Raw genomic sequence first — 15,555 nt, 5'->3', positions numbered from 1 at the left:
CGGCGTGCGCCGCCATATTGTATTCTCGGGATCACGCCCCCTTCTTCGGCGGCCGATTTCGGCTGCTTCGGCGCCGAACATTTGGGTTTCACGCGCATCAAAAAATCGGCCAAAAAGTCTAGTTTTTTTAATACCAAAATCTCGGCACCCAAAATCGAAGGAAACAACCCTATGTGAGGCGTGTGCGACAACAGAGGAGTAGTGAAGTGTTTTGACCCTACGGCCAACAGGGTTTCGGTTACCTGTGCACCTGTACCTGAACGTAATGGTTCCCCACCTGCGGATGATCGACCTTTGAGACCTGGAGCAGCGGCTAGTGGGTGCAAGAGGTGCGTTTTTATGGTTTTTATGGAATTGCTTAGGTCGCGCTTGGCGAACACGTTTTTTAACTACGAGCTGGGACGCGCATTTCAATCGTAAATCAAAATTTTATGTTTTGAAACTGAAATTCGTGTTGATCCGTTGCAATCTGGAATTCCAAACAGGCTCATGACCGTTTCCTGTACTGAAATCTGCCAGGCTAAAGTCGAAATAAAAAACGTAAAATGTTTTGGCTTGTAATTTTTTAAAATTTGTTTACGTATGGGGGACTCACACTTTCCACTCACTCACACTTATCGTTTTTTGAAGGGAAGAATCAATGTAATGCCCTATCCTAGCGAGAAGTGTGAGTCCCCCATATACATACATTATTTATATATGCGATACACGTTCACATTTTAGTAGAATTAATTAATCTATCGATTTTACATAAGTGTTCTGATTTTCAGCACGCTCGCTGCAGTGTGATCGACGTCCTGTCGGCATGGCTGACCGGACACACGAGTCCTTTGATCCCTTATCTTGGCCGCCGTGGCGTGGCATCCGAAGGGCAGCTACTTGGTGTCCGCGGCCGCCAGCGAGCTGTACCTGGTGCGGTCTGAGGCTGAACATTGGTGGTTGCTGCCAACGACAGCGACCGAGCATCGAGCATCTGCTGTTGTGGTCGCCGAGCAGCCGACGCCTGCTGGCCGCATCCTCTCCTTCTTCCACTTGTGGAACGTGACCACCTGGACGGCCGAGCGGTGGACAGTTGCGCGAGGCTCCTCGATGGCAGCCGCCTTCAGCCCCGACTGCTGCCTGATGCTGTTTTTGGCGATGAGGCCGCGCGGCCTTTACCGTCTAGTTACGGAAGGAGACACATGCTTTTCTTGTCGAGCGAACCCGTGTGACCACCTTGGCCTGTGTCGGGACCGTCCTAGCCGCTTTTCTGCACGGCGCAGTGCTGCGGTTCATGTTCACAGAACCAGAACTGATACCTTAGTAAGTTGTTCACAATTCAGAAAATAGTTTTACAAAAAGATGTATTATTTTAGTGCAGAAACCGATTTATTTCATAGATTAATTTTAATCCCCTGCTATCAATTTGTGTTTCAGTTTTTGCTTGGTAATTAACGGCAAGGATGGCTAAAGTATACATAGCATCATCTATCAGCTTCTTCCCAGGCGCCAAGGGCGCCTCCTTGTTGGTGATCATTTGGTCTTCACGCATCCCCTTTCACCGTAGAAGAAGTCTTCAGCAAAGCCAACAGATTCTGAGAGAGACAGATATGTGATTTTTTACATGCCATGTCATCATTCTCACTAAAAGAAAGATTCATTGTGAAACTTTACACAGATGGAATTTTATTAGAAAGAGTTCTGGGTTTCCTTTGGATGGCAGTATTTTTTAGTCTTTGTATGGTTGGGCCAGACGCTGTCGATTTCCTCCTCGGCCGGCTTTGTCGCTTCCACGGAGGCTTTTTGGGCACCAGAAAATTGTGCATTGCCGCCCAACTGACAAGAGTGAGAAAGCCACGCTGCCCAAGGTGGCGCCCAGCCAGAAGACTTCGAAGAACTACGCGAGTGTGTCCTTGATCTTGAGTCCCGTGGCCAGCGGGGAAAAAACGGGTCTCTGTCATTCAGAATATTAAGAAGTTATTGGTCTAAGTCCTTGAGTTAAAGAGGGTTGAAAAATGCATGTTTGAGTTCAGGCAGTGCGAGGGAAATCAAGCAAGACTAAGATTCAGGGTCGCACATCTCTCTGAGTTAAGACTTTCTACGGCGAAAGGCTGAACCGATTGTGGTTTTCAGAACGTCAAAAAAAAAGCAAATTAATTAAAAAAACCAAAATAGCTAGATTTAGTCTGGAATCGCAGCGAAAATGCCTTAAAACCGCATAAAACAAAACTTTTAAGAAAGTCAGTGGTTACGCCATCTGTGGGGCTTCAATAACCAAGTATGGGTTTATGCAACTAGTCAATTGCAAGTTCGCATTTTTCATAGGAAAACTTTTAGGCATATTTTCTTAATTTCAAATTTAAAAACATATATTTTATTTATTTGAAGCTTCGAATATATTTAAATAAATAAATTGCTTATGATATATCTTTAATGTTATTTTGAACCAAATTTAGATTTTGACATTCTTTGGGAAGAACTAAATGAGGCGTTACAGTACTCCAAGCTTCCTAAATCAACTATTATGTGTGGGGATTTCGACTCAAGACTGTACTGTAAAAGCCCCAAAAATGATTTGATCACAGATTTTATTTTGCACAATGAGCTTTCAGTAGCAAATCTATTTCCATATCAGAAAATGTATGTTTCAGCAGCTGGTCAAAGTGTGATAGATCTCATTCTCTGCTCAGAAAATATTTTACAGATTGAAAAGTTTAAAATTATTGACTCGATCCTACCTGCGAAAAAGCAAACCACACATGCCTCTAGTACAGAGGGAGGCGAAGGGGGTCGTGTGTCAGAGTTTTTCGTGGGCGTAACAGGCAACAAACTGACAATGAGACGGCCCCTGATTGGCTGAAAGAAGCGATCGACCTGCCACCTGCCAGTGGATGCTCAACTTTCTCCTTACTCACGGATGCACCCGGGGCTGCTTCCTTTTTCCGATAGCAGGGCAGGCAGAATAAACGTGCATCCATCATAGCATCTTTGCATCATGGACGTCCCGCGTTTCAGAATCAGATGGATATCCTTGGATTAATCAGCTTATAAGGTAAGTCTCAATTAGCTTCCTTTCATAAAACACTAGCTAGCAAATTGTGTTCGTTTAATGTTAAAGAATTAACGTTCCACTGATGCTTGTGAAACATACAAGCTTGGAATGTTACTAGTGCTTGGGCTTGGGGCGGGTACAAGTTTTCAACCCAAATTCGCACCGAACCCGTTTATTTCGTCCCGCACCCAAATATATTTTTAAATTTAAGGATTCGTGTCGGGCGTGCGGCACGACGACAATATCATACGGCGATTTTACTGAGGGTGCTGCAACTGCGACCCGCGACAACTGTTTCCTAAGTTAAAATGGTGGGAAGAAGAGGATTGTGGCATCAGGGTTTCGTCTTTAGGGAGGGTCTTTCGAGGGTGGTTGTGGCCTAAATATAATGCTACTTTAAATATATAAATTGCTTATGATATATCTATTCATATCTGCACTCGGGCGGGTGTGCACAGCAACGGCCATCAATTCGCATCAATTCAACCGCTGGACCGATTTCGACCCGCGAGTTCTCTTTCGAATCCTCTCGACCAGCCCTCCCACCTTAACCACCCTGACAACCTTTCTAAGGGTGTGCTACCCTGAGATCGTCATCGGCCCGACTTTTCACGATTTTTCCAACGCCGCCGCCACACTTAACCCCCTGACGCCCGGTCTCGTTTGCTGCCGCCAGTGCCGCCCAGACCGACGCACGCAAGCTCGGTTTTTGTCGGCCCGCCAAGAACGATTTTCTTGAGAATTTGAACGCGCAGGCGGATTTCGATCCGCGAGGTCTCTTTCGAACCCTCTCGACGAGCCCTTCAACCTGACCCACCCTGAGAAACTTGAAAAACCACTTTTAGAAATATAAAATATTTTCCAACGTTTCTAGGCCGAATGGCTGAAATGATTTTGGTTTTCAGCAAGTCAAAAGAAATCATATTAAGTGAGGAATGCACAGTAGCAGGATTAAGTCTGATATCGCAGCGGAAATTCCTTAAAATTAAATTTATTACGAAAGTATACGGTGGCGCCATCTGTTGGTGGCTTCAAACACTTGGGATTGATGCAACTGGTGAATTTAAATCGAAAATTATAAACATTCGAGGGGGGTAGTGGGCCGCGGTTGCTTGGTGGGCCGCAAAAATGAACATTCCCTGGTAAAAAATCTGGCGCCAGTCCGGGCCTGTTATTTTTCATGTGGGTAGGGTGAGTGATGAAAGAAAAGTAGCCCATCTGGCTGTCCACTGGGAATAACAGCTAGCCGGGCATCCAATTACTTGTTTTGGTTGATTTTTTTCTCGTTGGGTGATGCTTTTCACTTATTGAGTTAACTATAGAAGACTTTTCTCTCGTTGGGTAATAATGCTGCTCTCCACGAATTGGGTTAACTAGATGAACGGAAGATGATCACGCGTTTAGCACAATTCCACAAAAATAATGCCAAAAAGAGCCGTTAAAATGGGGCGTGGTGAAAGCTGTGTTTGAGTTTCGCTTATGCACCCTACAGATGGCAGGTCGATAGCTTTATCAGCCAATCAGATGGCGTCTTGGAGATTGTTGCCTGTTACGCCCACGAAAAACTCTGACACACGCCCCTCTTGGCCCCCACTGCACATGAATGGATAAAATAAAATGCAATTTTTATAATCTCAAATTACACAAAATCGAATTTTATTACGTAACCAGTAAAAATGGCTCTTCATAAATATTTTAACTCTCAACTTACAATTACATAACAGTATGTTTGTATTTGTCACCAAAACACTTAAATAATAGCGACAGCGCAGTCACAAAACAGTCCATAGCCTGTTCTCAGGTCGTACGACTGGAAGAAGGGTTAATAAATCGTCGCCAAATGTGCTCAAAACTACTGCAAAAGCATTAAAAACTGGCCTAGGAGCAGATCTCAGGTCAGGGTACCCTGAAAAAGGTGATTTGAGTACCGCCTGTCAAAAGCCCCATCCAAAACCTGTCCAATGAGGGGTCGTGGTTGACAATTGGACAAACGGCTGAATTTTAATAAAAATAAAACTATTTTTGCTCTGTAAACATCACGCGACGCGAACCGAAAAGAATTATTTTGAAATTTTCTGTGGGGACAAAAAGTCTAAAAATTGATTTTCACACCAGCGATGGAATTGATAAAATTCTTTACAGCAAAGACAAACCATTTTCATACTAAAACATTACCTTTAATAACAAAGAGGGCCTGCAGAACGGCGCATCGCAACTGTCCGTCGAAGCGCAAATGACTAAAATATAAGCGACAGCACCGTTAAAACCGCATAAAACAGACCAGAGCTTGATCTCAGGTCACGCGGTTGGAGAAGGGTTAAAAAATTGTCGCTAAATGTGCTCAAAACTACTGCAAAAACATTAAAAACTGGCGTAGAAACTGATCTCAGGTCGCGGGGTACCTTGAAAAAGGTCATCTGAGTACCGCAGGTCAAAGCCCCACCCAAGACCAGTCCAATGAGGATTCATGGTCGACGATCGGACAGACAGCCGAATTGAAATGAAAATAAAACTATTTTCACCCGCACAGAAAAATATGTTCCAAAGTTAACCCTAGGCTATACCATCTTCGCCAAAGATTAACCGCCAGGAATGACTTTTTTATGTCCGAAAGTTAACTAATGTCACGCTTTTTCTTGTTCAAGGTTAACCTTTTTGGTTAATCAGAAAAAATATTCCTGGAATAACCCAGGAATATCCTTGGAGAAGAATTATTTTCTGCCTCTTGGATTAACCCTGGGTTATTCTTGGAACAATATATTTTGGTTAACCTTTCGATTATTCTTTGAACAACTTTAAGCGTGACATAAGTTATCCCTGGATTATTTTTTTAAGTTAACCCTAGATTGTTCCTAGAGAATAACCCTGGAATATTATTTATTTTATTTTTATTTTTTTGCTTTTATTTAGGATTGTTGATTTAAATAGAAAAAACTTTATTCTTTATTACTTAAAATATAGCATAATTTATTTTTATCCAAACAATTACATACATATTACGAAAAATTATGGAAAAATTACAGTTTCCGCCGGGCTACACAACTCGCCAGTTCCTGCAAGACTCCCATATTACTTTTATGTTGGATTCTCCTAAGAACTGGCAAGATGTGACAATGAAGTCCGGCAGAAACTGAAATTTTTCCATGTACAAAATTTTCTAACACGCCGGTATCGTTTATCTTGAGGCCTAACTCAAAACTGAGGATCGCGGCAGCCGTTGGCAAATAAGCGTCCGACGCGTCCTTGTCCAGCCGATCCAGGCAATCCGTCCGAACCGCCGGCTGTCCGATTGTCCTTCACTATCACTTTTGGCGTCTAGCGATGTCCGTTAAAACACTTTGAACTTAAACTTTGAACGGCCGTTGACGACTCGCTTGACTCTTTCGTTAGACTAGAGAAGAGAGCGAAGCAGGAATTATGGAAGTGGAAGTCGCCTGCTTGTTCTTGCCTGTCTGTCCTGCTGCCCGTCGCCCCCTCCCCCGCTCCATAACACAAGCAGGCAGAAGGGCGAAGGCATTCCATGCAAGCGTGTGCGTGCTTGTGCAGCCGCCGCTACCGCGCGCAGACTAAAATCGCCCTTTTAACCCTTTTTTGTCCTTCGTCATGACCAGATCTGTATTTAAAGATTTGCCCGTTTGTCGTTAAATTTAATTAGGAAAATTTATTTGGCTTTAGTGATAGTAATTAAGTTTATTTAAATGAATTTATAGCAAAATTTCAATTTTCAAATTTTCAATCTCTGGGGCTTCATAAATTTTAGTTGAATAATAAAAAATTGTTTGGTTGTAATATTTTAATTAATTACAACATCAAATTATAAATAAATATTTGCGACATTTTTTTGCGCTGACAAGTTTGAATAATCTATAAAAACGTGGTATGCGCGTGTATTTAATTTTAAATAATTAATAACCGCTCAAAAATTATGGGGAAGTATTTAATTATTGTAGTGGGCATCTTGAATAAATATTCCTGGAATATTCATAAGATTAATTTTTGGGTTAACCCTGGAATGATCCAAAAGAATGTTCCTGGAATATTTATGCATAGTTATTATAATTTTCACCGCCAGGAATATTCTAGGGATATTCCTGATGATTAATTTTAAGGGTGAACTTTAAACATTCTGTGGCTAACCTGGAATAATCGTGGAATAATCTGGGATTAATTTTTCGGATTAATCTTTTTGGATAAAAATCGAATAGCCCAAGATTATTCCGGATATTTTTGGAATATAATTTTCTGTGCGGGCACCTGTAAGCATAACTGCCGAAAGACTGAAAAAAATCATCTTAATTTTTCTATGGGCAAAACAAAATCTAAATATTGGTTTCCAGACTGGCGCTGAAGTTGGTGAAATTCTTCATAGCAAAGACAAACGTTTTCCTACTAAAATATGCCTTTAATTTTAATTGTAGTAAATATATATATAAATCTGATGTGAACACTTCAGCACAAAATACATCAGGATCCTGCTTTCATTTGATTATTTGAGCTCTCCTTATCACTGTATAATTATCCCTAAAAATCTCGACGTACAGTCAGTACTTGTTAATCAGTACTTGTCAGTCAGTACTTGTGTAATCCATCGCCGGACAACTTGACGAGTGGCAACTCTCAGATTCTGTCGTAGCTCGGTGAACCCCTGCATGCAGACATGGCAAAGTAGAAGCCGTCCTGGAAAAAAATTGAATTGAGTAACGAAAAATCAGAGCCAGATAATATTTACCTTGACAAGGGAGGGCAAGCTCGTCCAAAACTCGTGGTTTGGAATCATTTCAACGCCCTGCGCGCCTTTGATGTACTTGAGAATGGCCATGCCGCCGAAGAAGTAGGCGGCGAACAGGCTAAAGAAGATGAACAGGAAAGTGGCGCCAGAGGACAATTCGTCGTCATTTGCTTCGTCCCGAACGTCAGTCGAGCAAACTTCTTTTGACGTCAGGATCAGTCCCTGGAAAGAGGAAAATCAATTAGTTTCCAGTAAATCGATACAGGGTGACACTTGAAAATTATTTTAAAACGGATAAACAATCAAAAAAGTAGAAAAAATATTTTTTTTTTTTTAAATTTCCTGCGCTTATTGAGCACATTTTCTTGGTAGATTTGGATTTCTCTGGTTGAGATCTGTTCAACAGCGTTTCAGGGAAACTCTATGTTGGGAATTAAAATAGAATTTCAAGTAAGGAGACAATTTCCTAAAAAATTTATAAGGCTAATTAACTCAATTTTCGCTTCAACTGAATCCCAAAGAATAAGTTTATGCATTAGTATCAAGCATTTTCCATATTTTTAATTTTTGATCCTCTTTCCTCAGTATTTTATTTGAGTTACCTCGTAAATTTATTAAAAATATCTAAAATTATTTTATTTAATTGTTGCTAACAGCCATCTTTCTTTATAATTTACCACATAGTTGTATTTCTTCAAAAAGAATCATAATTTACAATTAAAATAATATTTAATAATCAAGAAATCACATTAAGGAGAAAAATAGGCATTTTTAGAGTTAGCGAACAACCAGCTGAAAGCTGAAATTATTTGAAAATGTATTAAACAATATTTACAAGTCTTTTTGGTAAATTTTGGCTTTAAATGAATTCTAAGGTAATATTTCATGCATTGGCATCAAGCATTTGCCAGGATTTTGAGGCATCAATCCATTTTATATTTAAAATTTGGCCAAATTTCGCGACAGATAATTTTTTGGTTCTTCTCGACGCTTTACATCAAGCCCTTATCAAATTACGAGGAAAATTCGTCCAGGATTTTTTATTATCAATCCCCTTTAACTGTTTTTAACCAAGGAGTTTTTGTTTAGGACTAAAATGATTGTTATTCCGACTCAAAACCTTAAAAATGACCACAGAATTTCTGATTTCAGACATTTTATTGTATTTTTACTATCACGGTCAGACCCAGAAGATTGTTCTAGACCTCTTAAAGGTTCAATTTGGTTACCCGTATCATGTTAAAGAAAATTTAATTTCATCCTCGTAAGGAACAGCACGGCACAGCGACTTTGAGCCTCTTTTTAACTTCAAACTAAGGTTGGCACTTAACTAAAGAGATTCTACCGTGAAACTTATGGTACTTATGCAGAATTGCACGGGCTACATTTTGGCCGTGAACTTGGAAAAAATTAAATGGAACTGTTACACTGAAAAATCAAATTTTCTTAAAAAAGGCCAAGAAAATTTACCTCTGACCTTTTTTCAAGCATAAAAGCTGTTCAGAATTAAATTTTAGAGTAAATGGCGAATTTTTTTAGATGATATCTTGCCTCAATCAAATGTTACACCCAATCTTTTCTTTCCGGTCATGATTTCTGAGAAAATAAATAAATTAGGAGAACTTCGAACTTGGAATTTTCCTACTTCTTATGTAGAAAAAATGTCTACATTCACCAGGAACTGCTCACGTATATTTTATTGGCATTAAAAAAGGCTCAAATGATATTAGACTTAAATTAAATAAAAACAAATGAAAAATATATTTACTCCTGGCACTGTTGGATCCTCAGTTAGGGTCGTAGCCTCGCCGTTGTACGCACATATCAACTTGACGCTCGTGCTTTTTGAAGAATTACTGCAAAAGATTATTATTTCAATTTTTGTCAGTTTGCAGCAACCACACACAGTCTTACTCATCATCGGTATACGAGTATTGAACTAGAGTGTTGGCGCCAACAGTGCTGATGGTGGCATTTTCATGAAATCCAAGAATATGCGTCGTGTTTCCGTCGGAAGACACTTTGCAAATCTGAAAATAAGAGCAACAGTTTCAATAAAGGTCTATTTTTTAACGAATAATAATTACAGCTGCATTTTGAGGACAAGAGTTGTTCAAGGCCTGACTTGAAGGACATGGGTTGAAAATCACAGTGTCACCGCTGCTAATGTTTACGCTGGAAAAACATAAAAAATATTTCTATTTCAAAACACTTTCCTAAAAAATTTACAAGGCTAATTAACTCAATTTTTGCTTCAACTGAATCCTAAGGGTTCAGTTCTTGCATTCGTAACAAGCATTTTCCAGGATTTTGCAGTAAATTAAATTAAGTTTTCGACTTTAGCTGAATCAGAATTCTGTACGGTTCGAATTTTCCTCCGTCCGAAGTTAATTTTTCATTTACCACTACTCAAATCCCGTAAAATATGTACAATTGGTGTCTACGTGCGAAGGTATAATAAAGATAAGGCGATAAGCAACACTCAAGTTTATGATTAGAGACGGCTGACTTTCGGATGGCTCCCGACTCCCGAGTGTTGGGCTTTGGGCCCGTGCCGTTGAATTGGGCCCCGTTATTAGGCACACTTTGGTCCGAGCCCACGGGCAAAATGCGAGGCATCTCTGGCACCGTCTGCTGGTCCACAACCTTTTCAGTTGGCACCAGCACACTTTGCAACAACTTTGGCTGCTCCGTCAAAGAGTTGCCGTGGAACAAATTGGCCAGCGCTTCGTACGATTTTCCATCTGACAAATTAAGAAGATGAGAGATTAGATATATCACATTTTAAAATCTGAGAAGGCCTGCTCACAATCATACAAACACGACTCGGCCACGTCTTTTATCAGAGCAGCGTCTTGTTGGACGAAGTCCTTGTTCAGCTGGTACAGCGTGTCCTCGCGTGACATCTCGAGTGATTCAATTTCTTCTGTGGGTCAAATAATATTGAATTAATATTATTTTAAAAGGGCGATCAAGTAATTAAATCGTTATGCTTGAAAAATTTGAAAATAAAATTAACTTGAAGAGCCACAAGATGACAAGAGCTAATGTTATGACTGTATTTACATATTTCCACCGCGAAAGTGTGGCATTGACAGAAAAATCGAGAGTGCTCCTCCAACTAATTGTTATATTTATTTACTTTACAATCTGGTACAGGTTGGTAAATCACCAGCCTGCTGCATAGCTTTCACCTACATACTCCAGCATGAGTCATAAAAAATAATTATGTTAGAGAAGCCAGAATGATGGAGCTTACTTCTTTCGTGTTAGGAGCGAAAGATTTTGCTCCGGTTTCCGAATTAGGATTCACTAACGTTTAAGGAATGTCGCCGTCAGACCTCTGCGATGAATCCGCCGCTGCTTTTTGATCAATCAGAAATTTCAATCAGAAAAATATTTCGTTAAGCTATTTTAAGAGTATTTATTTAGAGAAATAGAAAATATTTAAAGCAGGTTGTAATGTCTCTTTAAGCAAGGTGAATCTTACCGTGATTATTAAAATACCTGTAGAAATTTTAAGGTGAAGATCACTGTTGATTGCTAGACTGTCAGGTGAAATTAATGTTTAAGCTAGCAGTTCCTCTGGTTTCCTTGACTAATCAAGACAATTACCGACTAATAATTGAAGAATTAACTAAAGCATATTTAGTTGATTAAGCAGGATCATGCAGTAAATAAAAGCAGAATGGATCGGTTTCAATACGTATATTGATTTGTAAAGGCTAAATGTGGGATGCCATTCTTGCTAAGGGCAAGAAACCTATTCTAAAAATTTACAAAAAGAAATCTCTAAACTGACGAAATAGTTCAAATAGTTCAATCAAACAGAGGATTAGGGTTCTCATGTGCTGTAAGATTCTCAGGCTCGGAATTCACAATATATTAAATTATTTAGCTCAGGAGATATTTTCTCACGATCGGACAAAAAAACTGAATTAAAGGCGATAATTATTGACAATGAATGCTGGGGTGTCTCAGGGAAACAAAACAGCCCACCTGGGGCACCTGATGGGTGTGGAAAAGAGAGATCAGTAATCTGGCCCGGAAGGGGTTGGGGATCTGTGAAGACAGATCGGGCTTGGCCCATAAGGGAATGGAACATCAACTCACGTTTCGTTCCTAAACAATTCGGTTGGATCCGAGATGAACTCGAAAAACATGTGTATGCACCCCGACTTGGGACGTGCTATACACCAGGATGTTTTGGGCCAACTGATTCTCTTTAACCACCTGGAATTAGAGCAAAGCTCTGATTCCCCCAAAAGGCACCTGTATGGCGGAACACATTCTTAACTTGCACCATATCGTCGAGTTCATTCACTCACAGGGAATGTCACATATTTATCACTACACACACATATATAAATTCCACTGGCGTACAATTTATATAAATATTTACAAATGGCAAAAGGGATGAAGAAGAAAGAATAAAAATAATAATGAAAAAAATTCATATTATTTTCTGATTTTATGTGTGCGCTAACCTCTATTGCTCAAATTAACTCTAACTTGTTACAGATTAATCAAGAATCTCAATACTTGTGCATATGATTTTACAAATTAATGTTCTTTTCCCGAATTCACGCGTTTCAACTTCGTGTGTCTTTCACTTTGTGTCTTTAAGGCACTTCTTCGCGGCTTGGTTGTGTACTCACAGATTAGATGACCTTTTTACGTGTGATAAGTTTGTTGGTCACTCACAGATGAGTTGGCTGTACTCTCGCTGCCTGCTGCTAGTGCTGGCCTTGCAAGCGCTGTCTTCTGCTAGTGCAGAAATGTTCTTACAGTGTCCTTGTGTCTATTTAGTTCAAGGTCGTGGTTGTCTTATACACCTTTCCTATGTGGGAGCAGGAAAAGTAGTTCTGTCCATTTGGATTTGACGCAGACACAGGAAAACCCACTTGAAAACCAGTATCCAGAACTCAGTAACCACATGTGCTGATCGGGCCTATTTGCTAAGTCCGTGGCCTCTGTAAGCACTTTCACCTTTAACTTCACTTGGACAGACTGAGAAGACAAGGTACTCCCACCCTCCTATTTACCCTTGTGCTTTTTTTTACGCTTGGAAACCAGAGGGAGCCAATTGTCATTGTCACTGTCTTCCTCTTCCTCTTCCTCTTCGTCTTCGTAAGTGTAACTGTCCCTTACTTTGGCTGAAGGACGTTTTGTCCTCATGCCTCGGCCGTAACTGTGAGGAGAGTCTGCAAGAACAATGAAAAATCAACATAATACATTCCAAGGCTATGATAAACAGATTTTATTGCATCAAGCAGCACTAAAAAATATACAACCCAGGTGTATCTGGATTAATCCCAGATTAATCAAAATTTTCCCGAAAAAATTAATCCAAAATAATGATCCATAATTAATCCTGTATTAATAATTCCAATAAATACGATAGAATAAATATTTCATGTTTTAAAAAGCTACTTAACTATTGTAATGAAGCAATATAATATATATTAATTCCTGTAAAGTCCTAAATTTTTTAACCTTGATAGCATCTCTAATTAGCATATCATCAGCAAAAAAGTGCGTGACCATTTTAATAAAAATGCTTAATGAAACTCACTCTCTTTTTCCTCATCATCATCCGCTAGCTCGGGGACGGGAAGGGGCTCTGCTCTTTTCTTTATTTTTTGACCATTCCTCGGGGTGCTGTAATAAAAAATTGTTTAGAAACAGCCAGATAGAGAATGAAATGCATAATTACGTCTTGACAAAGCCAGCTGGCAGGTTTGCTGGTACTAGCTCGCCGGGGACTTCAGGGTGTTCACCGATGTCTCGGCCATTGACCCAGTTTTCGTACTTGTCATTTTGGAACTTTCGTACGAAGGGTTCCATCGGAATCTCTACGGACCCAATTTCGCAACTGCATTGTGTACAGCGCTTTCCGTACTCGATCCAGCGCTCTGTTGCAAAATTGGTCGCTTCAGCGCAGTTAAAACCCTGGTTGAAACCAGCGTGATACCCATACGGGAAAGTGATGATAATTTCTCCTGCTTCTTGGGTGATCTGAAATTTTGACAAATTGAGGTTCTGATTGAGGCTCGAAAACGTTAAGGAGCATATACCGTGTCGAAAGGGATTCCGCGCGACTTCAGGACGTCGGGCGAAATGATTGCAGTCTTATGCCGCAAGAAAGCGTTGCAGATTTTGGAGTATTCCGGAAAATAGTCGGCTGCAACAAGTTCAAAGTCGCGTCCTTTCGATGGTGGTATAGCATACCATGTTTTCGGGGCGCCGAAATGCAAATAATTGATGCTGTAGAGGTCCATGTCCTCTACATGCCAAGCGAAGGAGGTCTTCCACGATCCAAAATAGAGGTACGCAGTATTAACGCCCTCTATTTTAAAATTACTCTCCTCGCTGACTGTTTCTAAAATTGAGCCGAGCTTGCCGATATTCCAAACCTGCAAAATTAATTATGACGAAATCTGCATATGGCTAATTTAGCAGACAATTTACCTCGAGGTTCGCATCCATCAGCGAGCCGTTGATGTCGGCACCATAGATCCGCTGCTCGCCTTCACTGGTGGTGACCTTGTCCCAGTAAGCGCTCACAACCTTATCGTTGTCACCTAAGGGAGGGCGGTCCCTACCAAAATTTTAGAGATTAAAGTTTGAAACTTTTGTTTAATAGAAAAAGCCCAGCTACATGCAAGGAGTCAAACTTTTGTGAGAAACGTACTTGCAGAAATCGTCCGACTCTACCATAGCCATGAAGTCGCGCACAGATATCGATTCTCTTGGGTCGCAAATTTGTTCGTAAACGCCATTCATTTCGTTTACGAACTGGAAGATCGGCGCAGGGATATTGGTATCACCGATTTCGGTCATATCGTATGATGCACTCCGTGGCTTCCATTCAGGGGGAGGAATGATCTGCGAAAATAGGATTAACTAAGTTGGGTGCTACTCTCGACTAAGACAGCGGGGGCGAGATTTGCAATAAAGTTGGTTCGCACTGCACAAGTCCATAATGGCATCAATGGATGAGGGAAACAGCAAGCTCTCTTTGGATTCCCGTAAGAGTGTCAAGAGTTTGATTTACGATCCAAAATACACAATTATAATACAAATAAAGCAACTAATGTCAATATATTGACGGAAACTTGTGTTTTTAACGCATTTTCCCTTCCCCGTTCATTTGAACTATACTCAAATTGACGCCATATCTATACGCGTCACACAAATCTGGCTCCCGCTGGGCTAAGGCGACTAAGCTTAAAAACTTAATTCTGATATTTACAACTTGTAATTTTCCGTCAACCGTCTAACGAACGAATAAAACCAGTGAATTTAATTAAATGCAACGAAAATTAATTACTTACCTTCGCAATTCCTGCTCGATGAGCCTCTTGGCTCTCCAAGAATTTGATGAATTGACTAAAATCTCTAAACTCCTCATAAGAGGGTTTGAAAATCATAATCTTCGGCTCCATTATTTAAAAATCCAATAATTGGCAGGGTTTCTCTTTAGGTTTTTAGGCCTGAAACAAAAGAAAATTAATCGAACAATATTTATGAACAGCATATTGTGCAACACATTAGAAATTTTGAGATTAAACATAAAATTATATCATGTTATGTTAAATGTCCACTTTGGTGTAGTTTATAGACCAATAGTTTGACTTGTATAGAAATAGTTTGAATGGAATTTGTTGATTTCACAATGGCCTCGCTCTCCATTATTTGAAACACGCCAACCACAGGCTATCGCGAGAAGGTTTGGGCCTTTGGCTTGGTGTTGCAAACCGAACTAAAAAAATGTGATTATTTAATAGCTCAA

General features: G+C 40.1%; 2 protein-coding genes and 1 long non-coding RNA gene across 4 annotated transcripts in view; 2 read left to right on the top strand and 1 right to left on the bottom strand.

The window, feature by feature from the left end:
- Positions 1–10: 10 nt before the first annotated feature.
- On the top strand, positions 11–1,652 carry LOC135940910 (uncharacterized). Its single transcript, XR_010574928.1, has 3 exons — positions 11–329; positions 771–1,302; positions 1,417–1,652. It is a non-coding gene; the product is annotated as an uncharacterized LOC135940910 (long non-coding RNA).
- Positions 1,653–2,901: 1,249 nt separating this feature from the next.
- LOC135940908 (uncharacterized) overlaps positions 2,902–15,555 on the top strand; it is a 39,095-nt gene continuing 26,441 nt past the window's right edge. The window contains exon 1 of one of the 2 annotated variants that reach the window (XM_065486028.1): positions 2,902–3,031. The gene's annotated coding sequence lies outside the window, so the exon portion shown is untranslated. The remainder of the gene's footprint in view (positions 3,032–15,555) is intronic. The other variant, XM_065486029.1, reaches the window with a different exon arrangement.
- Positions 7,403–15,208, bottom strand: LOC135940862 (probable lysine-specific demethylase 4B). Its single transcript, XM_065485952.1, has 14 exons — positions 15,098–15,208; positions 14,455–14,648; positions 14,232–14,361; positions 13,838–14,176; positions 13,477–13,778; positions 13,336–13,421; positions 12,806–12,964; positions 10,570–10,686; positions 10,270–10,504; positions 9,848–9,935; positions 9,675–9,790; positions 9,529–9,616; positions 7,761–7,982; positions 7,403–7,708 (listed from the first exon to the last, which is right to left on the bottom strand). Exons 1-14 carry the CDS (start codon positions 15,206–15,208, stop codon positions 7,649–7,651), a joined length of 2,247 nt encoding a protein of 748 aa, XP_065342024.1. The 3' UTR covers positions 7,403–7,648.

This window comes from Cloeon dipterum, chromosome 3 (genome assembly GCF_949628265.1).
Source record: "Cloeon dipterum chromosome 3, ieCloDipt1.1, whole genome shotgun sequence".
Classification (NCBI taxonomy): Eukaryota; Metazoa; Arthropoda; class Insecta; order Ephemeroptera; family Baetidae; genus Cloeon; species Cloeon dipterum.
This window is presented reverse-complemented; position numbering and strand designations above follow the sequence as displayed.